Source organism: Calonectris borealis, chromosome 13 (genome assembly GCF_964195595.1).
Source record: "Calonectris borealis chromosome 13, bCalBor7.hap1.2, whole genome shotgun sequence".
Taxonomy (NCBI): domain Eukaryota; kingdom Metazoa; phylum Chordata; class Aves; order Procellariiformes; family Procellariidae; genus Calonectris; species Calonectris borealis.
Genome location: NC_134324.1, coordinates 1,691,611 through 1,715,525, shown reverse-complemented (window position 1 = coordinate 1,715,525; position 23,915 = coordinate 1,691,611). Strand labels below are relative to the sequence as shown.

Genomic DNA, 23,915 nt, shown 5'->3' with positions numbered 1-23,915 from the left:
AAGGGATGGAGGTCTGCTTCCCCTCTGCCCAAGGGCCCTCAGTCTGCAGCCTAGTTCCCCCTCTGGTCTTATGGCTGTTACTCACCTATGTTGATTTGGCCCTATCCCTCAGCTGAAGATCCCCATAAGGACAATCCCTATTATTATTTGTCATCCTTAGGGCATCATAATATTGCTGAACACCCCAGAAATAAAGGAGAACAGAGATGCAAGGGTTTTTCCTTAAATACAAGCGTTTACTCATGTTTGTGTCTTGCGGTGTGATAGTGTAGGCACCAACCATCCCAAAGGTCAAAGCAACATCCCCCAAATATTTACAGCAGTACAGATGTTGATCAACAGCTGAGCCCTCCAACAGCAGCCCCCATCCCGTGCCTTCTCCTTGTTCTAGCTCAGCTTTTTTTTGTGAAGAGCATAAGCAAAAAGCAGGTGGAGGTCCTGACCCATGGTCCTGCCCGAGCTGCAATCCAGGGAAGAAATATCCCAACATGTTCTTGAACACAGAGTCATTCTTCCTCCAAAAGGCTTACTTGATTACCAACAGCTTGTTGCCCTTGCTCAGATTATCCTCCTGGAATAAGTTATGCAGCATCTCTCAGTGAATAAAGAAATAAAAGGGGGGGGAAAAATCAGTGCTTTAGCAGCAAAGTCAAAAGAGTCCATGAAAATCACCCTCCTTTCTCCGGGCTTCATTGTCTGCACAAATCTAACCAGCAGGGAAGGATCACATTCATAGCAGCATTACTCCTTTCAAGCCCAAATTAAAAATCAAGCAGTAACCGAGAGGAGACTTTTCAGAGCAAACCCTTTGCCTGGTTCTCACCACATTTCATGTAGAGGGATGGTTTTCTTCTGTGCGCAAGCCATTTTCAGAGCCATCTCTCCCATGTCAGTTCACAGCACCAGAAAGTGAAAGACTTCTGCCATGGCCATGGAGAATTCAGCTCCAGGGAGTCTCATTTCCAGAGAGACAGATAAACAAAAAGCCACAAGACATCGGGAGAAATGGCTAATGACAGGAAAGTCAAAGAGGTAGATCCGTCACATTAGCAGTGAGCCCGGCGAGGGTTCGTGAAGCAGAGGGTAATGACAGCAGCCTACCACAGTCTGGAGAGGACCGATTGTGAAAGCGGGGCAAAAGAAACGCGTGAGGAAGTGTCTGAAGGGCTGCAAAGCCACAATTGTTACAGAGGTGCTCTCGGTTTCAGGGACACTGCTACCGTCCTTGCCCAGGTTTATTCAGGTCCTGAAGGGCTATCTGCCAGAGCTGGAGTTGTTTGTGGTGGAAGCAAAGGTGTAGAGGGTTAGAGAAAAGCCCTCTTGCACCGATTTCTCTGGCAGAGGGTTGCACTGACTGGTGCTGGAAGCCACCAGAGGGTGATGTCAGGGTCCAAGTTTTCCCATCTTTTACCTCAGAGGGTGCTTGTGCTAGCCCGGGAGGGGTGAAGGGGCTCCATGTTCCCCTGGCACCTTCCTGCTGGCTTTTCTGCCCAAGCAGGGTTAGAGAGAGAAAACGCATCCAGTCAGATGGATCCCCTCAACCCTTGGGACCAAGCACAGGGTTTATTCCCTCTGGATCCATTGTCTGATGCCGACTGCCTTGCTCTGGCTCTCGGTCCATGGAAAACTCTTCCAGTCCAGCAGATCTCACACGCCTGGTAAATCCAGGCGTGGGCCAGATTACAACGCCTCCCACGCAGAGCATTGTCACTTAACTGTCACCTCCCCACCATCCTCCTTCCCGCCAGCCTGACCCTTTGCACCCTTTGACTAATTACAGTGCTTTCTGATTTCCTGCAGGACACAAATGGAGCCCGAGGTCCTCGCTGCCGATTGATCCCTCCAGTCCTTTCCCAGCTCTTCCCTGTTGGGCTTGCAGTCAAGATGCAAGGAGCGAGAGGAGGAGGAGAGGACTCTGCATATTCAGCACTTGACCCTGCCTTTTCCCAGGCAGAAATTCAAATGGGACCTCTCTAGGAGGGGATCGACATCTCCACGGGGCATTCCTAGCTATTGTGGCTCCTCTCCTCTACCCCAGGCTATGTGTGTTTGTAGTTACCAAATGCAAATCACATTTCCCACCCTCCTGGCTGAATCTCTCACTCCACAAGATCCTTCTCCTGTTTTTTTCTCACCAGCTTGTGTTGCAATGCTCTGCAGGGTTCACAGCCCCTCCTGGTTTCACCTCCCTCTGATCTGGCGATGCACAGGGAGGTGGCTGTAGGGAAGGTATTTAAGCAATCCTCCTAATTAAGTACCTGCACCACCTCTCGGCTCAGCCTGGCTCTGGACACAGAAATTGCAGCTATTTTGCAGCCTGGCAGCTGAAGACTCCCTTTTCGGAGGAATGCTGGTGACTAACTCCTAATTGCATTTTAAAAGAAAAACTCAAGATAGCTTTTTGGCCTTTGGCAGCGGTGAGGGAAGCCTTGCAGCTGTGGCTTTACTGTCACTCTGGGAAGGCTAGATGTCAGCAGCCAGATCAAGTCAATGGCACATTAACAACTGATAATGATAGTTAACTCACTTGGTTAACTATGTGAGCATATGCTTCACCCCTGAGCATTTCAACTTCCAGCTCCCAGGCTTGTCTCAAGCCACCTTTGACTCTCGGCTCTGTTAATACAGAAACCTGGAGCACATTAAGTGGAGGGGACGGTTTACAATAAAAGCTCATGAATTGATTCCGTGACCCAGCAGAGGCTATTAAAAATGATTGAATGAATATGGAAATGAGTAATCGTACAGCTGGACTCGGGGCTGAACGCGGCCAACTCCATTCAATGCAAACCACAAATAAACTAAGGCGCACGCAAAGCTGCCAGAGTCTCAAGGTCATGGTGTGAGCTGCAGGAAGCTGCCCTAGGATTTCCATCACGTTTACCTGTCCTCCTTGTGCTGTGGGTTCTCCTCAGCACCTCTGTGTTCAGACTCATCCTTTCTCTCCAAAGGCTGCATGACCAGGAATCTCTTATCCCGTGCAAGCGCTTGGCCAGCTTCCACGCTAGGGGAAATGGGGGGCCATCAGAGCCCCCAGCCCTGGCTCCCTTGCTGTTCACACACGCACGCTTGGCTAGTCCAGCCCGCATTCACAAGGATCAGAAAATAATCCCAGACTGCCTCGGTTTCCAGCCACCAGCGCTGAATCCCAGGAAGCCGGAATCCTTGCAGGCTGGTCAGAGACCTGAGGAAGCGGGTGACAGAAACCTTCCAACAGGTTTTCCGTATGTGCACGGTAGCTGAGGCTGACAGATATCTGTAAGTAAAGGCAAACCTGGGCTGATGAGCAGCAGAAAGGGTTAAAACTGAACTGGTCCCCTGCTGCCCGTAAGGGTAAGGACACGGGGCTTTAGGCTCCCCTTACAGCCTCGCTTTCTCTGTGGCCAGCTGAGAAGGAGATGGAGGAAGGAGGTTGCCCTAGGAAACATGTCACAGAGAGGTATAGTATAATACATTTATTTAAAAAACACTCACCAGAATCCCACTTACATTAAGTGTGGAGACTAAAGGTTCATTCTTATTTCCCAAGAGCCCTGGAGTCGTGTCCTCTCTCCAGGCCAGAGTGCCAGCACACCTGGTATTAAGGGGGTGGAAGGAGTGGGCTGAAGACCTTAGTGGTCTCGAGGAAGGGGCAGGAAGGACAAGCCATGAGTATGCCACGCGTTGAGTGGGCTTCCACCTCCAGCACAAGTCCAGGGGGCAGAAGCTACAGTGCTGCCGTGGCTGCCTTGTTAATTCAAGGCTGCTAGGTGCAGTTTTGCCACGCTGCCCAGCTTCGGCAGCCTCCGGGACCGCTCCTGTCCCTAGGTCTGTGTGCCATCATCAGTCAAAGATGAAGGCTCATTACTGTGAGAGCAGCGGCAATCTCCATGCAGGTCCTGGGCAGGATTGATGAGTTCTGTCTCCTGGAGCAATAACTGGTTCTGCCTTTGTCCAAGCCCGGTCTTCATTTCAGATGCTGCAAAGGGCACTGGACCGGTATTTGCCCCTGAGGAGGAACGCTCAGTGGTGCTGGGTGAGCCTACAGCAGAAACCTGCCCCCAGAGGAGCCGGCCATGACCCCCTCACCCAAAGTTTTCTTCCCCTGCAGCCTTCTCCCAACGGGCAACTCTCTACCCCCCCTTCCCATCCATCACTCCTGGCTTTCAGGCCACTGTCAGAAACCTCCTGCAAAGAGACAATGGCAGCCCAAGGTCCCCATTCACCCCTGGAGAAAAGGGCCTGTGCATGTGGAGTGATAAATGGTTTGTCCCCAGCTGGAGACAGAGGGCTGGACGCTCCCGATCAGCTGCAGGAGGGCAGCCCTTTGTCTTGCTCTGGAGAGATGGAGCAGAGGTCAGCCCCTGGTCTTAGGCTTCCCGGCATCTCTCAGTTTGAGGTCTTCTGTGGTAACGCGAGAGTCCAGACTTCCCGCATAGCCCCCTTTTTGCCCGTAGCTCAGAGCATCCCTTGCGGATGGCGTTCGGTCTCCAGCTGTGCCCCGGCGGATACCAGCGCAGGAGTCCTCCCGCCTGCCGTGACGCCTCTGGTGTTATTTACAGACATACCTCTCCACCTTCCGCCGGCACTTCTTGCACACCACGTAGCAGCACCAGTGGTACTTGCAGTGACACCTCTCCACCACCTCCTCCGTGTAGGTGTTGTAGCCGCGGCCGCAGCACATCAGGTGACAACTGTCGCTGCCCACGGAGGTCTTGTTGCACTGCCTGCCAAGGGGAGGATGCACAAGCCGGAGCTGAGGGAGCGTACCTGCCCACCCACGGCAGCGGCGCTGACCACAGCTATCTGCCCTGGCCTCCTCCCGGAGCTCGCGTGCCCGTAGCAGGAGGCAGCGAGGGGCAGGGGTCTGCCTGCAAGCTGGGGTTGGTGTTACTATGGCAGACTTTGAGCCGCCGTGGCTGAGGTTGGGCACACTCACTCGGTGTCATGCTGGGGGCAGGAATTTCCCATGGAGAAGGAAGGGTGGATGGCTAGGACCAGGAACTTCTGCTACTGCTAAATCTAACAGGGATTGCAAGTCATAGCCCTGAGGCAGCCCTGGCTCAGCCTTCAGCCGAGGCTTTCCCATGCCTCTAAAAACTGCCCCCAGCACTGCAATCACTCCAGAAGGGAGACATCTGGGAAGCACCACAGACTCCAAGGACTGCTGAACCGTTCTTGTTACCGGCAGGCAGCACCTAAAGGCTTGCAGGGAGAGGTGATATTTTCCTTTCTGACTCCTCAGTGGATGAATCCTGTCCTGAGTGCAGCTGACGGACTCTCAGTGAGGGCTCTCCCTTGCCTTTACACCCGCATAGCTCTGTAAAAATAATAATCTACCTTCCTGCCCTCCTTGGGACTTAAAGATGCCAAGATTTTGCAGCAGTCCCTGTGTTGTCCCCATCTAACGGGGGACCACCCATCCATGCCAGCTTCCCGGACCACGCTCTCAAACTCAATGGTACAGGCACTCATGAAATGGGAAGCTGAGTTAGAGCGTATTTGCAGCAGTTTCTTACCTGTCCTGTGTCCCCAGAGACCCCAGGTGGAGATTCGGCGTGCAGTAGTCGGGAGAGTTGATGAGATAAACCAGATCCGTCTCTTTCACTGGCCTGACATCCATTTCTTTGGGTATCAGCTGCTTCCTGGGCCCTATGAGCCGGTGGGTCACCTTGATGGCTGCCAGGTACTTGGACTTGAGGTCAGAGCCAATTTCACCCAGGTTTGGCAGTCCCTTCCAACAGGTCTTCACCGAACAGGAGCCTGAAACACCGTGGCATTTACACTTGGTATCCAGGGAGTCACTCAGCACCTGCAGAGGACAGGAAAACAGATGAATTTGCTTCTGCTTTCTCCTGGTACCCGTCCTACGGATTGATTTGCAAGAGCATCCATGGGAAGTTTCAAGAGATGAAAGAGCTCAGCTGCTTACTGCCACCTTCAAATGAATATAATGGGGCAATCAAGGACTCAGCCCTGCTCCATTGCCCTTGTGATAAGAACCTAACCCTTGGGGAACTCCCTGCTGGAGCTTGCAGTGGGGCTGGTGGCTTCCCTAGCCAACACGGGTGCAGGATGGCCGCGTCCTCACCGGGGGAACACGAGTGCATGGAAGCGCAAAACCCCACAGTTCTGGGCAGGGCTGGGGAGCCCAGCTGGAGCTCTCCATGAGAGGGGCGGAAAGAAGTACTGGAAGTACTGGTGTGAAGTAGCAAGAATCTTGCCGTAGTTGTGGAAAGGGTGCAGGGATGTTTGGGGAGGGTAGCAGCGGGGGGTGTCTCTGCAAACACACGTAACTCCATTTTAACCATTTAGTTGCCTCCTGACGTTAAGTACCGCATCCCAACAGCCTGGCCGGAGCCTACCGCCTTACATTAGGCACCTCCGACCCCGGGCTGCTGTCAGATGTGCTGGGCTGCAGCAGTCCGTGGTGGGCACCATACCCACCTGCCGGCCCACCGCATTGTTATGCAGATTCGTGGCCTTGAGCGCTTGTGTCCCCAGCTTGCTGGATTTTAAGGGACTGTCAGCAAAAGCGCTGCCAAGCTGGAGGCCGTAGTGCAGGTTGTCCCCGCAGCCGCCCCATCTGAAGTCGGGCCCGGGGACCTCCGAGGGGACGGAGCCGCAGGAGCAGAGAGGGAGCTCTCCCGAGGTGCAGGCTTGGGCGATGGCGTGCGTGACGGCGGCAGCAGCCAGGGCGTAGACGAAGGCGGATTCCCGGGTTCCTGGGAAGAAGAGGGGGAGACGTCCTTCCTCCCTGCCCAGCCAAACGCTCCTCTCAAAGATCGCACAATGCAAATGAGGGTTTTTTTCTTGCAACAGGATAAAAACAAGGCCCAGCGTTTTTCTTGCGCTGTGTTTTTAACCTGTGCCACCCGTTATATTATGCTGTCAGTGTCCAGCCTGTGTCCCCACCTCTTCCCCCTTCTTTTTGGGGCCTCTGGCAGCTTGTTTTGTTTGAAATGGAAGTTACTGTCTGTCATCTCCTGCAGATCTAAGTTGCATAGGATTAACACCAGTGTAATGGCAGCAAGTTCCTCCAAAATTGACACCCCCCAACCGAACAGCAGGGCTGTACATTAAAGCACTGCCTAAAGTGCTGCCTGCCCGGAAAGCTACGTGGGGCAGAAAGAGGAGCACGAACACAGCGGACGAAGCATCCTTTACCTTTCAGCAGGTCGGGGCCAAAGCTGGGGGCACGTTGGATGGAGGAGCAGTTCCACCTCATGTCTGCAAAGGTCTTCTGACAGACGCTCTTGGTCTGGCGGGCGGCCCGGACGATGCTGTGCATGACCTCCAGGTTCCTGCGGCACATCTGGAACTGGTCGGGCACCAGCCCGGCGAGCAGCCGGCAGTGGTGGCTTTCGTTCCAGGCCACCCCGCTGCCGCTCTCCGTCAGCCCTCTGTGGGGAGAGGATGGGTGTCAGCGGGGGGGGGGACCACAGGCACCCCTCCGGGGACCCAGCCGGAGAGGGGGAGCCCCGAAGGGGGGCACGGGGGAGGGGGTGCATCCCCCCCAGGGCCACTACTCACAGCCACTGGATGGCCGTGGACAGCCCCAGCTGGCAGAGCAGGGCGGCGGCGGCGGTGGGGCGGCCCATGGCCGGGGCTGGGGATGGGACTGGGGCCGCTCAGCACTGCCGCCCCCTTTTATAGCCGCGGGCGGCGCGGTCCTCCCCCCCGGGGAGGGGAACAAAGGCGGTTTCGGTGCCATTCACAGCGGGTTAGGGCCGGGGGGGGAGGTCCGTGGAGCGGTACAGCTGTTATTAGCTGTGACCATCCCCGAAACAGCACCTGGGAAGCAATGAAGAAACGACCCACTGCAGCTCTGCACGACGGGGAGCTGGGGGGCATCAGGTCTGGCACGTCGCCCCACTAAGCGTTCAGCTGCCGCATACCCCTTCGTGCCCCCGCAAGGCGGAAGGGGTGCTGTGCACGACGGGCCCCGGCACCGGAGACGTGTGGTGTCTCCTTCGGCATCTTCAGGAGAGCCATCGGATCACAAAGCAAATACATGGCTCTGCTCGGCAGGTAAAAACTCGCCCATGTAACTGGCTGGCAGGAATCAGAAAGGGAGGACATTAGTAAAGGACAGAAGGGGTTGATATTAATTTCTGACTTTTTTCTTATTTTCTTTGCAAGAAGCTTTAAAAAATACGTTTTGACCCAGAAGGAGTGAAGGTCTCAGCCGCCTGCCTCCTCTGTCCCCAGAGCCCCACGAGGACAGCGAGGACTCTGCAATAACCAAGACTCCAGATGTACGTGTGTCAGTCAAGGGTGTGGACACTGGTCTCGCCAGCCCGGAGAGGACCCGAAGGCTGTGCTGGGCCTGAAGCTGATTGAATGTGGGGAAATCCTGCCCCTAGACACCGACTTCACAGCTTCAACCCCAGTCCCTTTTCTCACGGACAAACCATCTTACTGACCCATCATCTCAGCCAGGGCATCGGCAGCTGCTAATGGGTTTCATAACTGCAGAAAGAGGGTGAGCAGAAGGGGACACGTGGAAGGGCTCTGGGCGTGCAGCCTGCAAGCACATTTCAAAGTAATGGGGTTAAAGCAACCTCTCCCTGCTGCAGGAAGGTGCTGGGCTGCAGTGCGACGGCTCCCTCCTCCGCACTCCGCTCTACAGCCCTGCCCATGCAAACTTGAGAAACAGCCCTAACATTGAATGCGCCCATTAGAAAACATGTGGTCAGAGCAGGATCTAACTCAGCATGGGGCTGTCTTTAGCTTGTCAGCGCTGCAAATCCCAGTCCGTCGCTGGCATGGGCCTTTCTGTTGCCTTCAGCACCCCAAAGTGCAGGAGGGACAGCTAAAGGACTTTGCTTTGACTCTGTCACTGGGCTTTCCGGATCAGGACTAACGCTTTGATGTTTACTGCTAATTCCAGGCTCCTGAAAACAGCATAACCAGGTTCCGCAGCAGTTTGCCTCTCCAGGACAAGAAAAAGAGCTTAAAGTCCACCGGCTGTCTCACAGACAGCCCAGAGGGGAGTTCGCCTGGTGCTGCGGGCAAACTGGTGTGTGCACGTCCGTGAGCCAGCACTGGGCACGGGCATCAGCTGCAGAAGTGCCCGTTCCGTTGCGGGAACCAGATTACAGCTGGCAGAAATGATGCAGCCGGGGAAACGGTGCCTGCTTGGACACGAGCTGGTTTGGTGTGACATTTCCATGGCTCGCACATGCTTGTCACAAGGTGTATTTTTCTGAATCTTTCCCTTCCGTAAGTATAAAAACAAAAGTGCAACTTTGCTGCTGTGAAGACCTTCAGGAACCAGGTAGGCTGGTATTTTCCCACAGTGGGAGGTGACATTTGAGAGACAAGTCCAGCTGACACCAGCTTCTTTTGGAAACAGTCACAGGTTGAAGACCTCTTGGGCTTTCACTTTCTCCCTCGCTGTGCAACTTCCCTTCTCACTGGAAGGTGCTTTCCCTTTACAGGACATAACTGGGTGGTTGGGTAGCATCCCCCCATGACCTCCCTTTGACTTGCTATCATGTGCCCAAAACTAGGACACACAGCTTGAATTGTTGGCCTTCCCAAACTACTCTCTCGGGATGAAAAGGCCAAGATGCATTGTGCCGGAGCAATGGCCCATGAGGAAGGGTCCTGCTAGGAAAGCACCAAGGTCACTCCCAAATCCCAAGCAGACTTGCAAGGGGCTTAATTAAAGGACAAAGAGAAAAGAAAGAGACGCTGTATTCAGTGTCCCTGGAGTCGCCTGGCTCTGATCCCATTAACCTTCCTCTCCCTGATGCCTGTGGACTGACACCAAAGGGCTCCAAAGTTACAGCAAGCCCTTGTCAGCTGAGGAATGATTTTTCAGCAGGAGTAGGAAAGAGACAGGATAAAAGCAAATTTGCTGAGCTGCTTATCAGGGCTCACAGCTTGGATGTCTCTGCAGAGGGCTCGTGGAGGCCGGCAAGCGCCATCCACGGATTTTGGCTTCAGAGTGGTCTGAGCAGGAAGCCTGCCCTGCTCTGGACATCCCGCTGGTTCCATTGCCACTGGCTGAACATTGGCACTGTTGGGCTGGGACCTCCTGGTTTAGGGCAAGAGGGGCCTTTTCTCACCGCAACCAGTACTTAGAAAATTGTCCCTGAGTATTTCAGGGTGGGAAGTGCTTTCCTGGCTGCGGAAAGCAGAGTCCCTGTTGGAGGGGACAAGGAATAACCCAAGTCTGTATTCCCTAAACACCTAACCCCATGTTTTGGTTTCTGTCTCTAAAATGAGGACTAAGCTGATTAAAATAACAACAGTCTGTCTATTTTTAGGGGATAAGGTAGCAATGAGCGTGCCCTCTCCTGTAGCACATGCTGCTCCCAACGCCTGCAGACCAAGCACCGGGCACAACAGAGTCCTCCAGCGCCTGTGGGACATCAGGGCAGGTCCTGCCCCTCCGCTGCCCTCTCCGGCCCCAGTTATTGCCCGGCGGAGGAGGGCGTAAGGGCAAGTCAGACACTAGCTAGCGCAGCTTGTCATCCCCAGCTGTGGGATGTGTAACTCACAGCCTGCAGGGGGGCCGAGCAGAGGCATCTAGGCAGACTTCATCCATCCGCAGGGGCAATGTGATCTGCTGGCGATGCACCGACCGCCATGGGAAGGATTTCTGCGGGAGCGGGCTCGCCTGGGAAAGCCTGCTGGGAGGAGATGAGGGAGTGTTGGGACATGCCGTGCTGTTTCAGCCTGGGCAGTCCCTAGAGCATCTTTCACTCTCTAGGCTTCCTTATGGGCCCAGGCACAGTGCAAGCACCCCGACCACTCCCACAACACAATTCTCTTTTTTCTCAGTTTTCTGAAAGCGCCCGGATTTTCAACCCAACTCAGCTGCTCCCGCATCAGCCCAATGTCTCCTCCAGCATCCCTGCTATTTAAGAAAGCTGCTGTTTGTTTTGCTCCAGTGGTACCTGGGTCCTGGTACTGCTGTCCCGAGTAAGATCAAACTCTCTCTGGGCCATTCGCTCCAATCACAGGTGGCACGTGGCAGAGATGAACCTGGTCTCTGAACCTGGTCCACTTCCACCGAGGGCTCTGCAATGACAGATAGTCCCTGTTAAGTCCCTGGCGTGATGGATTTTGCTTATACCCATCACAGGACCCCGAGGGTTGAGGTAGAAAAGTCCCGTGAAGCAGCACACGCTGTTGGGGCCAGATGCTGGTGCTGTGTGGGACAGGGTGACAGCACCCTGGGGTGCCTGGAGCCCTGCCCTGTGACCAACAGCTTGGTGCTGCGAGACCCCTTAGGGCCTGGGGTAAAGCTGGGGTCCTTTGCTGTGAAGTTATTCATTGTGCTTGGTGAGACCGAAGTCAGAATGGTCTCACCACAGCGACATAGTTCAGCTTTCACCTTTCTTGACTCAGTTCAGTCCTGCTGGTACTCACTGCGCTCTGGAAGTCCCTGATATTTCCTTGACATCCCACCTTCCCAATCATGGCTTTTGCAGATCCTTCTCTTACCTTGACCTGCAATCAGATATGCTGTCCACACTTCTCCCTCGTGCTAGCCCAAGCGCTCCTTTCGCTCCAGCCTGGAGGATTTTGATGTTATGAAGTCATATTCTCTGTAAGTTCCCTTTTCAGCCCTGGGGAATGGGGAAATGCCTTGGGCCCTGAGGGGGACATTGCGGGGAAATCTGAACAGCTTCTGGAGGGATGAGGAATTTTCTGACCAGGAAAAGCTGCTTTTGTCAGTGTTGGGAGGTGCCTGGGTGCTTTTCTGGGCATCATGTGCTCAGCGGGCAAGGGAGGGCAGCAGTTCACCAAGCATGTGCAAGGCAGGAATTGCCAAGCAAAGGCAATCCCGTGTGCTGGGCATGTCTAACCAGACACCTCCTTCTCCAGACTCCAGCCAGAGGGATGCAGGAGCTCCCGTGGCTTCCAGTCCCTCCCAGTTACAGTCACTCTGCCCTGGACTCCTTTGTGGCAGGTGCCCTGCATCCAGCCTGCTAGAAAGAGCTGCTTTGCTGGTTGTTGCTCCAAAGTGCCACATCTCTGCTGAGGGATGAGGAGGTCTCAGTGGGAACGCAGGCTCTGCCAGAGATGCTAATCCTTCTGGCGCGATGTCTCACGTTATCTCATCAGCTGCCTGGAACAGCCCCACACTGCCCAAGAAAAAAGTGACCATCAGCACAACTAGACCCTGCGAAGGATTTCAGACGAGAGGGTCAGGAAGGTCAGCTGTCCCCTAATCTCCTCTGAGCGAGACACGAAGGTGGGCAAGGTGCAAGCCCACCTCTGGGCAGGTGGAGAGGGAGGAAGGTCTGGGGTTGCTATCTAGGCGAAGCTGCTTTCCAGCTGGGTGGCCCCAGCACATACTGGGGGCAGGACTTTACCCTCCCCCGTGTTGAACACCCTTCTCCCCGCTGGCTGTAGGTGCTGGGGCATTCACACTCCCAGCACCCGCTATGGCTGGCGCGGGCTGAGCTTCATAGGATGGACATCAGGGGTGCCCGACCACCTGGGTGGGACATGGAGCATTGTCCTGCCATTGCCAGAGCTGTTCAATCCAAAGGGTCTGAGTGGCGTTAGAGCTTCCAAACCAAAATGGACCCATCCCGGCACAAGGGGCTGACCCCTTCTCTGCTCAGGCCCAGAAAGGAGAGGGCATGTTGCCACCTTCTGGCCAGTGGTTTTGCTTTTAAGGGCCACTGTCTCCCCTTCGGGTCCCTGGAGAACCTGCCTTCACCATGCTCCTGCCTGCCGTGTTGGTGCTGGCAGCTCTCACATTGCAGCGAGGCACTTTTTTTCCCCTATTAACCATATTGCTTTCAGGCAAACTTCTCAAGGTGCGCGTGGCATCTTAGTCTGGGAGCTGGAGGATCTCAGATGGGTTGCCATAGCCAGTACATACTGGGGTCGGATGGCAGATGGGAAGGCAAGAGCACCTGGGATCCCAGGGGTTTTAGAAAAAGCCACAAGCAACAGTCAGGAAAAGCTGCTGGAGAGCAGGAATGCAGAGAGGACACATGCGAGGACGATCTGGCAGGTGGAGGCCATCTCGTAGCTTTGCAGGTGCTGGGAGCCGTGATCAGTGCTGGGGCAGAGGGGCTTAGTACCACCCCGTCCCCTTCTTTTGGGATGCAAGGTCACCAGGGGCAAGGGCACGAGAAGCCAGTGCCAGCATAGGGAACGGTGTCCAGCGATTTCTGACGCCAATCTCCTGCTCGAGCCCGCTGCCTCCTACGAAAGGTGATTTTTACCAATCCCTCTTCACAGAAAAGTTTTGCAATGACTGAGTAGTAGGAAGAAAAAAAAAAAAGGCTTCCTTTTAAAGCAAAAGCGATCCTTCATTTGATGTCAATTCCTCTTAGCTCAATCCTTGAAACAACCGTAGGGCAAGTGCTAAAAATACCCCTTCCCCTTCCGTGTCAGGGGAAGGAGGGGGGCGGGAGGGGATTCCCAGCCCAGGAGAAAGGCTTCCCTTCCCCAGCCTGCCCGCGCCGGAGAGCCACCATGGGGAGAAGGTGCAGCCGGGCTGCTGGGGACTCGTCTGCAGGCGCTGAGCCGGGAGGGACATTGGAAAATGTCACCCCCCGACTGCCTGCCCGCCCGGTGTTGGCTGCCCTGGGGACACAGCCAGCAGGGGAAAGCTCAAGGAGGAGTTCACAGGAGGGCAAGGAGAAGACCTGCTGCTGGGTCAGGGCTTGCCTGCACACAGAGCTTGTTCTGGGGATTAAGCTAATTGCTGGGGGAACATCAAATAGTTGTCCTGGATGGCCAAAGGTTCATGTGTCCCACTACTGGGACTCGGACAGGGGCCAAAGCAAACGCCCATGAATGGTTTGCGACCTGTGTAAGCACACGGGGACCCCTCCCCACGCACCATCCCAGCTTGCAACGGCTTGTGGCTTCCAGGCTCAGGAGAGGCAGCTTCGTACGAGGACCTTCCAGGGGTTCCCCTGCTGTCAACGTGCCCCGTGTCCCCTCAAGCCCCTGGCAACCTCGGCGCTCCCCCACCCCACGCTCACCTACCAACTGACCGCGTGAGGAGCCACATCCTTTTGCCCGGGAGGCTGTGACAGCGCCGGGTCGTGGTGACGCAGGCGGCGGTGGCACGCTGTCATGTGGCACCGACGTCTTGGCGAAGAGGCAGGTCGTGCTTCCCGGCCAGCTCCCGCCACGTCCCAGCGATTGTGGACGGGATCCCTGCTGCAGGTGGGTGCCTGGGAGCATCCCGTCCCCTCCGGAGGCTGGGGATGCTGGGGAGGGCCACCCTGGGTGCTAGGTGACTGTCCTGCTGCAGAGGGCTGCTTTCCTTTAGCGAAACCGTCCTCCTTCCTCTTTCCGATGTAGCGGTGGAGTCAGTGACCTCACCACAGGATACTGAGAAGCGGGATGGGGGTGACGGGGACCTGCAAGGATTTGTTCCTGCCAGCTGATCTCCTCCAGAGCCACTTAGGCACGGTGCTGCCTTCCAGCTTCCCCCCCTCGGCACGAGGCTGCTCCCACGCGTCTGCCTAGGGAAGCCCCAAAGCTGGGACCAGGGACCGTGGGTCTGCACCTGATGTGGGTTCAAGCTGTAAGGAGACAGAGCGCCTGGTGGCACTTCATGAGCTGCTGTGACCAGGGCTGCCTGCAGCCGTGGCCGCGTCCCGTTGCAGGCAGCACACAGCAAGGCAGCCCAGAGCAGGCTCTGCAGCACGCCCTGTCCCCAGGGCCCCGGCACAGCTGGGCTGGGGGGATCCAGCTGCAGAACATGTGTCGGCATCTGCACTCCCCCCCCAGCAGCCCGGGACGGCCCGGGCAAGCGGTGCTGCAGAAGTACAGGACGTTGCAGGGCAGGGGAGACGCTGGGAGCTGCGTTCCCCATCTGCTCCCTGCCAGAGTCTCCTCTGGCTGAAGGTCTGCGTGCTGGAGAGCTGGTGGCAGGTCCCAGCCTGGCCAGAGGCCCACCAGAGAGGAAGAAAGTGTCATGAATAACACGCCCGACCTCACTAACTGGGCTGGAAATAGCTGCCAGGGGAGTTTTGTTGAGTCACGAAGAAGAGGCTGTGGCAGTGAGTGATAATGGAAAGCAGCGGTGGCACAGCCCTACGAATGGGAGGGACACGCGGGCTGATGTCCCGGAGGTGACACATGGGGACGAGCCACTGCCACCAGCCTCCTGCCCCATCCCAAAGCCGCAGAGCAAATGCCACGTTAGCTAGGAGCACATAAAAGGCACCCTGCCGCGGGGAGCCGGGCTACGGCGAGAGGACAGTGGTTTATGAGATCAACCACGTTTGGGAATGCATATTGCGGCAATATCGGCAAAAAATAAAAGAAGCGATACCTTCAGCAGCCGTTGCGCTGCTGTCTGCGCGCTGAAGTGGACTTACCCGAGCTCTTCTGTTGGGCAAAACCCGGGGCAGAAGCTGCTGGGAGGAAAACAGCGTTCACTGCTACGATGGTTTCACGCCTTGCAACAGCCTAAAGCGTGTTGTCTTGCGTTATCTTGGAGCAGAGTTGGGGAGATTTAGGCTAACCTGTGCTCCGTCTCAATGCAGAGGATGAGGAGCGCTCTCCCCGCTCTGCCGGGCAGGGGCAGCTCGAGGAGCGATATCTGCCAGCCAGCGACCAGGAAATTCTTCAGCTCTTGAAGCAGATGAAGCTCTGGCTCTCATCTCCATGGAGAGAAAGGGAAAAAGGGAAAAGAAAAAAAAAAAAAAGTCCTCTAATTCAAGTTAGTTGCAGAAAAGGTAATTTCCACATGAGTTAGCAGAACAGCTAGTTGGAAATTTTTGATAAAATCTGTTTTTCTTTGAAAATGCACATCCAGTGAAATGTGAAGGCTTTCCACTGGAAAGAATGAGCTTTGCTCGATTTCTCAACTAGTTCTCTAGAAAATTTGTAAATGGTCACAATATTTCAACCACTGCTGCTCTTTTTCAGACCAAAATTTATAATCCTAGTGTCTTACAGCTTGACATGAAAATGCAACATTTTTGGCATCATCACTTTATTTGTTTGAACTTCAATATTCTACAGATCTTTTACCCTCATTTTGGATCAAGAAAAAGCTTGAGATGCCAAGACATCCCCGGGATAAGGAAACCATTTCCCCTGATCTGTGGGAAGCTCAGGCTGAGGAGCAATGCAGAACGTGGGACATTCCCCTCCCATTAACACCCGTCAGTGCTGCAGCCGGGTTTCTTTTGACCTCGTGGGTAACTCGTGCTGGTTTCTGCTGACACGAACGCGGTTCGCAGGGGCAGGGTCCGGCCAGCCTGGTGGCACCTCCTTGTCCCCTGTGCCAGGACGAGCCCCGGGCACTCGCCCCGTGCCCTGCTCCCGGCCCAGCTGAAGTCACGCCGCTTTTCCTGCCGCTGGGAGAAGGGGACATTGCCTTCGGCGCTGACGTGGATTTAGTTCTTCTTGTAGCACCCGTGAGACCACAACCTGGAATCCTGTTTTTCTTTGAATCGGGAAAGCACACAGAAATCGATAAAGATAATAACCCGACACACATTTCCCTGGCTCGGTTTCTGTACCTTCTCAACCCTTCCTGGGCCTCAGGGGTTCTCCAGGCTTTCTTGTCTCTTTTAAAGCTTACCTCCCCTCCCCTGGGCTCCGGCAGCCTCCCTGTCCCTTGGCAATGCCAGCATCTCTCTTCCACCCCGCTTACCCTCAGCTTTAGGTGTCTTTGAGAGCCTTCCCTGCAGGGTGAAACCAGTACCAGGATCCTTCCTCCTACTTTTAGTACCTGCTTTAGCAGATGCTCTAATCCCTGGAGAAAACTTCGGGCATCAGCAGCCCGCTGTCCCCAGGCACCGCCGTCCCCGCACGGGTCAACCACCAGCTGCTGCTGCTGCTCCGCGGGGACACGACACAGCCTGCATCAACAGCGCGGGACAAACGCGGCTCGGGAGGACTCGGTAAGCCCGGGGCAGCGCCTGGCACCGACCGAGCACCCGGCGGTACGTGGCGTCCCCGAGCACCCGGCGGTACGCGGCGTCCCGCTGGTCACCCAGCTCCACGTGGCTGCAAGGCTCCAGCCCTCCCCAAGCCTTAAGGGAGGAGGACGCTGGTGGGAGCCGGTGAAGAAGCAGCACAAAGGGCAGGACATCTTATGGCGACACGCACGGAAAGTACAGCCTGGGAGGGGGTTTAAATGAGGAACAGAGGCCACACAAAATGTACCAGAAACACCCACCGAAGGCAATAGCAGCATTTTGGGCTCCGGCCAGGCGGCCCTGAAGAGCGTCCCCGTAATGTCACCAAGCGCCCAGGATGGGGAAGGAGGCTGGCACAGCTTTAGGGACGGGCTGAAGCCGGGCTGAGCTCACCCACCTGCTATCACGGTGCTTCATGGGCACGCAGGAAAGCACCTCCCTGCCCCAGGGAGCTCGGGTGCCACCCGAGGACAGGGGACCCTGCTGAGGAGAAGAGCAGAAGGGACCCAGGGGGGCACGGCGGCTCCGTGCTTCATGCCCAGAGCCCAGCTGGCTGCGGTGACATTAGCTGGGGTCCACGCTGGAGCAGGGGATGGATCCGGCGAGTGCCAGGCCAGAAGAGGACGAGGGCTTGCAGTGCCGGTGGGAGGGTGGCTGGCTGGTGACTTTGGCGAACGAGAGGGACACGGGAGCAGGAGTGAAAAGGGGAAGGGTGTGTGTGGAAGCAGGAGATCCAGCAAACAGCCGTCCTCGAGTGGGAGGCTGGGTTTTCGCCAGCGGCGCGGGCTGCCTGCCCGTCCCAAAGGTCCCTTGCAGGGTGGTGACATGCAGGCTCCCCCGCGATGCCCCGGGCACCGGCATGGCCGCGCGCTCGCCGTGACAAGGCGCAGAGCACCAGATCAAAGGGAAACTGAGGCGAGGATGGAAACGCGGGGCCATCAAAGGCGCTGGGGGTCCCTCGGGAGCTGGATGCCCATCGAAGGCCAGGAAGCTGCAGCCCCAGCAGCAGTACGGGCAGCATGGGGAAGGCATATGTTTTACAGCAAAAATGCCCTTTGCTTCACAGTAAAACCACGATAAGCTTGAAAGGAAAAAAAAAAGTAAGTTAAGTAATTGGGATTTTAAGCGACTTCCAAGCCCTTTTTTGCTCTCGCAGCCTCTAACCCAACAGGTGTGTGGACAAGTAGGTGGCCCGGGCCAGCGGGGGACTTCCAAGGTGGAACCAAAGGGATGTGAAACGTAAAAGCTTTCATTGCAGCCTTATTTTTATCCTTTCCCAGAGCTGGCCCCAGCCCTACAGGTGCTTGTTGGGCCCCTGGCTGCTATCGTGGGGGGGTGCAGCACTACTCCGCTCTGGGAAGCTGGACACGTCGCACCCGGGACAGCCGGCCGGCCGTTGTGTGCTTACCGCGAGCATCGCACCCATCACAGCGGGACAGCAGCCATCCCGCATCACTGGTGCCACTTAGCACCTTCTCCCTAGCTGGGGGTCCAGCCCCCCCCATTTTAAACGCTGGCTGCACGGGGCCCAGATGCCCAGAGGGTGCCAGATGCAGCGAGGACCACGGCTCTGCCAGGCAGACCCGAGCAGCATCGCTCCTTCCTCCTGCCTGCCCCTGCACTTACCCCTGTGATGGAGACCGAGCCGCCCCTGCCACCGCCGGCTTGGGGTGCAGGCGCTGAGGGTGGGGACGTGCTGCACCCACCTCAAAGAGCCAGAGACCCGGCATCAGCCAGGGACAGCACAAGACTGGTTTTCTCTCATTCTCGCTATCTCAATGGGTGAGGACAGGGCAGATTTCCTTCCTGCACCCGCAGCGGTGCCTGGGGCTATTTTAAGCCCCGCCAACTCCACAGCATCTTTCAGATTACAGCTTGGCAGAAAAAGGCAGGAGAGAGGCACGTAGGATCCTGCAGAAACCCCCTCCCGCCCGGCACTGTGACCCACCACCGCCGGAGCCGCCCCTCCGGCACGGCTTCCAGCAGGCACCCTTCCCTGCTGCTGCCCGCTCCTCGCAGCGCGGGGCTGGGGAATGCTTTTGGTCGTGCGGGTATTTAGCAGAGCTATTAAACCTGCTTAAAAGGCAGATGGTGACTGCTGGGAAAGCTGTGAAATGCTCAGGTGGCACCAATGGAGACAACTCCCTTCCCACAAACAGCACGTGAGGGGTTCGGGGGGGCAGAGCAATACAAGCAGCCCAGGCCTTGGTGATGAGAACGTGTGAAGGCAGGGCAGAAAACCCACCCACAATTGCTTGTAGCGTGTTTCATTTCTTGCAGGGAACAGAGCAGATGGGGACACCTTCCTTCTCGAGAAGGAGAGGTGGCCCAGAGACCACCTCTGCCCAGCCCAGAGCTCAGCACCAACCACGCTCCCTTTATTGGGTTTGCAAAACATGCAGGGTACCGGTGAGGGGAGGAGACCTAAAATACAATAATATTATTAATATTATTAATAATAATTAGAGTTCTGACCGATCGCTACAGTTCCTGCTCCCCAGGGCTGGGCTACACTTTGGTGACGCTGTCTGCTGGCCTCGCCTCGGCTGGCTCCTCTCTTTTGGGACAGGGGGGGAAGACCCCCACCCTGTTGCTGCGGAGTCCCACGCACCCCGGCGACTTCTGCCCTTTCTTCAGAAGGCAGCAAGCCCCGGAGCTGAGAAAGAAAAGGCTCATCATGACCACGAGCAGAGCCAGAGAGCCGGTGTCCTTGGGACGTGGACAAAGCCACCGAGGACTGCTGCTTATCTTGGCTGAGAAGTTCCTGCTCTCGTCCCGGTAGGCGCAGAGGGCTTCGTCCAGGTCCCGCACGCCCACGCCGGCCGCCCGCAGCGTGTCCAGCCAGGCCAGCGAGCAACAGCTGAAGGGGTTTCCAGCGACGGACACGTCCTTCAGGCTGCGGGACCAGCTGGCGAGCGCCGGCTTTTCCAACGTCAGCAGGTTGTTGTTGCGAACATCCAGGCTTTCCAGCGGGGAGCAGAAAAGACCTGTGGGCAAAAGGCTGAAATTATTGCCTGAGAGGTCCAAGACTTTGAGTGTGTCCAGGCAGGGGAGCTCTGCCTTGCTGTCGTCCATCTGGTTGCCCCTCAGAGAGAGTTTCTGCAGGGAGAACTCCAACCCCCCCAGGGCTTCCTTGGGCACGAACAGGTCCTTGTTCCCCGACAGGTCTAGGGAGAGCAGCGAGGTCTGGTTGAAGGCGTAGGGGTGCAGCCTGGTAATGTTGTTCTTGCGAAGACTCAGATGCTTCAAGCGAGGCACGTTGTAGAAGGGGGTGCAGGTGCCTCCCGGGGCTGGCACGCGAGAGCCCCCTCCCGAATTCCCTCCCCGATGGCTCCCCTGGCTCTCGCAAGGCTGGAGGCTGTTGGAACCCAGATCGATTGTTTCCAGCTGAGGCAGGGAATCGAAAAACCAGTGTGGCAGCACGCGGATGGCATTGCCGCGGAGGTCCAGCGAGCGCACGGAGAGGGCGGCGCGCTCCGGCGGTGCGGGCGAGCGGTCGCTGGGCTCCGTGCCGCTGGCGAGCGACTCCCCGGCTACGTCCTGGAGGCAGTTCATAGCCAGGCTGAGGCTGTGCAGAGAGCCCAGGCTGTGGAAGAAGGTAAATGGGAACAGCTGCAGCCGGTTATTGCTGAGATCCAAGTCAGCCACATGTGTCAGAGCAGCCGCGGCATGCGAGGTCCTGTTAAACCTCGCCATCTCCTCGTAGCGCAGTACAAACTCCCCCGGATGGCGTGAGCCTGGGAGCAGGGAAGCAATAAGGTTGTTGGAGAGGTTTAAGTGTGTGAGATAATGGGCTTTGGGGAGCGCTGGAAAATAGAGGAGTCTGTTATGGCTCAAGTCGAGCACTTGAAGCAGGTAGGGCTCCGCTCCCTCCTCCGAGACGAAGAGCTCCAGGGCATTGTGGCTGAGATTTAAAACTCGCAGCTGCGTGAGGCTGAAGCCAGAGATACAGTGGAGGGAATTCAAAGCCAAGTTCACCACCTCCAGCTCTTCCAGAGCCTCAAAAGCTCCCTCCTCGATTTCCATGATGTAGTTGTCGCTGAGGTCGAGCTCGCGCAGCCGTGGCGTGCTCCAGAAGATCCCTGCCGGCAGCCTGGTCATCTTATTCCCGGCGAGATCGAGCATCCTCAGCCTGGTGAGGTTGCTGACGTACCAGCCTGCCATGTGGCTCTCCAGGTTATTTGCCGACAGGTCCAGGACCTCTATATTCCTGAGCAGACGAAAGGCTCGCCCGTTAGCGAGGTAATTGCGGTCCAGGTGGTTCGATCCCAGGAGGAGAGAGCGCAGCTGGGGCAGCTGAGCCAGGGTCGTGGCTGACACGGCTTCCAGCTGGTTGAAGCACACGTCCAGGTACTCAAGCTGCCCAAACCCTGGCATGTGGCTGCCCGACAGGTTTTGGATGAAGTTGTTGGAGAGCTCGAGGTACTTAACTCCTTGGCCAAGTTCCTTTGGAAACTTGCGCAGGCCAACCCCTTTGCAAGACACCTTCGTGGGGCTCTACAGAGAGACAGAAGCTGTCAGCATGAGAGGGGCTACCAACCACAGCGCCAGCCAAGCCATCTGCTGTCCAAGATGGGCATGAGCAACATAGAAATGAGCCCTGCTCCCCCTTCCCAAGCCTGGGATGGGAAGGAGCCACACCACCTAACACCCTGCTCAGAGCCAAGGAGCGTGTCCCCAGGGTCAAGGTGGGCTTTCCAAGACTCGGGCTGATACTGCTGAGTTGTTTCTGACGGCGCAAGGAGCTGGCTTAGTTTCTGGCTGTCCTCCCATGCATCCCAGCAAGCAAGGTGGGCAAAAAAGTAGCGTAACCACCGAAGATGCAGCAGGCTGGTGGGGCAAACCCAGCCTCTGGAGGGCACTGGGGCAGCCCAGGGACTGGACCAGAGCATCCCTGTCCTGTGTGGGCAGAGGAAGGGCACCATCCTGGTGGGCTCCACCTTCCCTCTCCCTCCAAAATGGTTTCCACTGCCAATTTGGAGCTGGGAGCCTGGACGTGGAGCGGCTGGTTTCTGTCCCCCCTCCCGCCACAGGGGGGGACGGGAAGGGGGACAGAAACCAGCCGCTCCACATCCAGGCTCCCGACTGCCTTGCTAACATCCATGGCAGCGGCCTGAATCCCCGTGAGACCCTGCACTCCATCCTGCCTCTTCGCAAGCATCTCCATGGCAGGGACCGCTGGAAGGTGCCAGCAGCATGGCAGGGACACGGGACCAGCTGGGTGCCGGGGACCGGCTAGCGGGAGACCGGCTCGGAGACAGAAGAACAGAGAGGGGATCAAAGCTGGGAAGGTTAAAGAGATGGAGGCTGGAGGGAGGCGGGAGATGCACCCTGCGCTGCGCAGAGGGATGCTTGCAGCCCTGCTTGGACCCAGCGATGCTGCCGGGGCCGTCCCAGCCCAGGGGCTCCTCGGGAAGCAGCCTTACCTGCTGGCACGGCGTGGACCTGGGCCTCGCCTCCCCGTTAGACTGGACTCTGAGAACAGACGGGAGCAGCCAGAGCAGCAAGCATCCTCTTTCAGCCAGCCGGTGTTCAAAGAAGAGCATGTTGGGCTGCGGGCGCTGCCAGCCCCGTCCCGCTCCTCCAGCGCTCTCTGGCAAGCTGGGCAGGAGCCGGGCTCTCTATAAATAGGCTTCAGGATGGGATGGGGGAAGGAGATAACGCATGTGGGTGTTCGTAGCTACGGAAGTGGGAAAAGAAAGACATAAGATTGCAGAGGGGGAAAAACAGTGCACGAAGCCACAAGGAAGGGAAAGAGAAACGGCGGGACGGGGCGGAGGCAGGGCTGCACCGGCGCTCAGGTGATCGGCTGGACCCACCGCCCAAATCGAATGCCAGGAGGCAGAGATGGAACTTGGGAAAGCCGAGAGGTTTCGGGGGAGTTCCCCTGCTTGGACCTGCTCTTCCTCCCGCTTCTTCCGCCCTGTGCCAGCTCCCGCCGGGCAGCTGGTGCCGAGGACGCCAGGAGCAGCCGGCGAGGGCTCCCTGGCCATCCCGAGCCGGGGACCGAGCTCCTGGCTGCAGCCGCCGGGGATCACCGCGGGACTCCCAGTGCCTCCGGGGCCGCAGGTGAGCTCGCCGCGCGAAGGCAGAGCAAATTCCCCTCCCCGCGCCGCCGCAGCCCAGCCGAGGGGACTCTCCCGCGGCACCTGCCCTTCCTCGGGGAAGAAACGGCTCCCCAGGGCTCGCCACCCGTTCCCAGCGGGACGCGCAGAGCTGGCATCCCCCTCCTCCTCCTCCTCTTCCTCCCCAGGAGTCCGCTGCGCTGCAGGTGCTGGGCTCCTCGCTGCCAGGTCCCCGTGTCCCCGCCAGGCCTGGGGGATGGCTGCCGGGTCACCTCCTCACCCAGGCAGGAACCAGACGGGGACTTTCCCTGCGGCAGCTCCAGGTGGTATCTGGGCGCCCAGAGCTGCACCCCACCCACAGGGATTTTTCTGTGGTGACATCTCTGTGTCCCTGTGCCACCTAGTGCCGACACGCTCCCCGGGGACATGCTCCCCGCACGCTTCACGGGGTGTTCTGCAAAACAGACGCTTTTTGGGTTTTTGGCTCGCTGTGGCCGATTTCCTTCCCATCCGAAGGAGCGCCTCCAGGCTGCTGCACAGTTGCCCAAGGATGCGTTTTGCTGTAGTTTTAGGTGTAGAGCTGTTGCTCTAGTCCTAGATGGGGCTGGCAGGAAAAAAAAATTTATATATAAATACAAAAAATATATAAATATATATACACACGCACACATATATACACATCTGGAAGATGAAGCAGCCTGGCTGCTGCTGCTGTTGCCCCTCGCCCTCCTGACAGCTGGCGTGGCGGGGAGCACTTTGTCACCTCCGGGATGTGGTTCAGCCTTGAGCCGGGCCAACGTCACCAGCCAGGGCACACAGGGCAGCGGTGACAGCCAGCCCGGCTCAGCCTGAAGGCCAGGGCCGGTGTTTTAGGCTGACGCCCTCTCTGCTAACCGCGGCGGACCCGGGCTCCGGCGGCAGCTGGGAGCGAACAGCCCGCCGTTGTTTTCGGAGGCGCGGTGAGGATAGCACATCTGTGCAGATGTGAAATCCTGCA

At 57.1% G+C, this 23,915-nt stretch overlaps 2 protein-coding genes and 1 long non-coding RNA gene across 9 annotated transcripts; 1 reads left to right on the top strand and 2 right to left on the bottom strand.

The window, feature by feature from the left end:
* Positions 1-240: 240 nt before the first annotated feature.
* Positions 241-14,278, bottom strand: LOC142087562 (protein Wnt-11b-like). 6 transcript variants are annotated; one of them, XM_075161896.1, is made up of 9 exons: positions 11,440-11,905; positions 10,890-11,013; positions 7,878-10,619; positions 7,513-7,773; positions 7,147-7,382; positions 6,427-6,704; positions 5,499-5,791; positions 4,548-4,706; positions 241-3,988 (listed from the first exon to the last, which is right to left on the bottom strand). In XM_075161896.1, the coding sequence occupies exons 4-9, from the start codon at positions 7,578-7,580 to the stop codon at positions 3,952-3,954; spliced, it is 1,071 nt and encodes a 356-aa protein (XP_075017997.1). In that variant the 5' UTR covers positions 7,581-7,773; positions 7,878-10,619; positions 10,890-11,013; positions 11,440-11,905; the 3' UTR covers positions 241-3,951. The 6 variants fall into 6 exon arrangements, with proteins under 6 accessions (XP_075017997.1, XP_075017998.1, XP_075017996.1 ...); XM_075161897.1 differs by having other exon boundaries at positions 7,513-8,030; positions 8,138-10,619; XM_075161895.1 differs by lacking the exon at positions 11,440-11,905 and adding an exon at positions 13,805-13,879 and having other exon boundaries at positions 7,513-10,619.
* On the top strand, positions 14,062-16,427 carry LOC142087564 (uncharacterized). Its single transcript, XR_012675499.1, has 2 exons — positions 14,062-14,136; positions 14,275-16,427. It is a non-coding gene; the product is annotated as an uncharacterized LOC142087564 (long non-coding RNA).
* Positions 16,428-16,513: 86 nt separating this feature from the next.
* On the bottom strand, positions 16,514-23,079 carry LOC142087561 (transforming growth factor beta activator LRRC32-like). Of its 2 annotated transcripts, XR_012675498.1 has the most exons (3): positions 22,280-22,459; positions 18,480-21,350; positions 16,514-17,934 (listed from the first exon to the last, which is right to left on the bottom strand). XR_012675498.1 is itself a non-coding variant. In XM_075161893.1 (2 exons), exons 1-2 carry the CDS (start codon positions 22,397-22,399, stop codon positions 19,362-19,364), a joined length of 2,109 nt encoding a protein of 702 aa, XP_075017994.1. In that variant the 5' UTR covers positions 22,400-23,079; the 3' UTR covers positions 16,514-19,361. The 2 variants fall into 2 exon arrangements, 1 of the variants encoding a protein (XP_075017994.1); XM_075161893.1 differs by having other exon boundaries at positions 16,514-21,350; positions 22,280-23,079.
* Positions 23,080-23,915: the final 836 nt, after the last annotated feature.

Excerpts from the sequence above, each read along its gene's own strand:
- LOC142087562 (XM_075161894.1), bottom strand. The coding sequence starts at position 14,154 with ATGCTCCCAGGCACCCACCTGCAGCAGGGATCCCGTCCACAATCGCTG. Across the intron at positions 11,014-13,949 it reads CTCACGCGGTCAGTTGGTAG|AGCCCTCGGTGGAAGTGGAC; the intron begins GTGAGCGTGGGG and ends CTGTCATTGCAG. Across the intron at positions 4,707-5,498 it reads TCTCTGGGGACACAGGACAG|GCAGTGCAACAAGACCTCCG; the intron begins GTAAGAAACTGC and ends TCCCCTTGGCAG.
- LOC142087561 (XM_075161893.1), bottom strand. The coding sequence starts at position 22,399 with ATGCTCTTCTTTGAACACCGGCTGGCTGAAAGAGGATGCTTGCTGCTC. Across the intron at positions 21,351-22,279 it reads GGTCCACGCCGTGCCAGCAG|AGCCCCACGAAGGTGTCTTG; the intron begins GTAAGGCTGCTT and ends GTCTCTCTGTAG.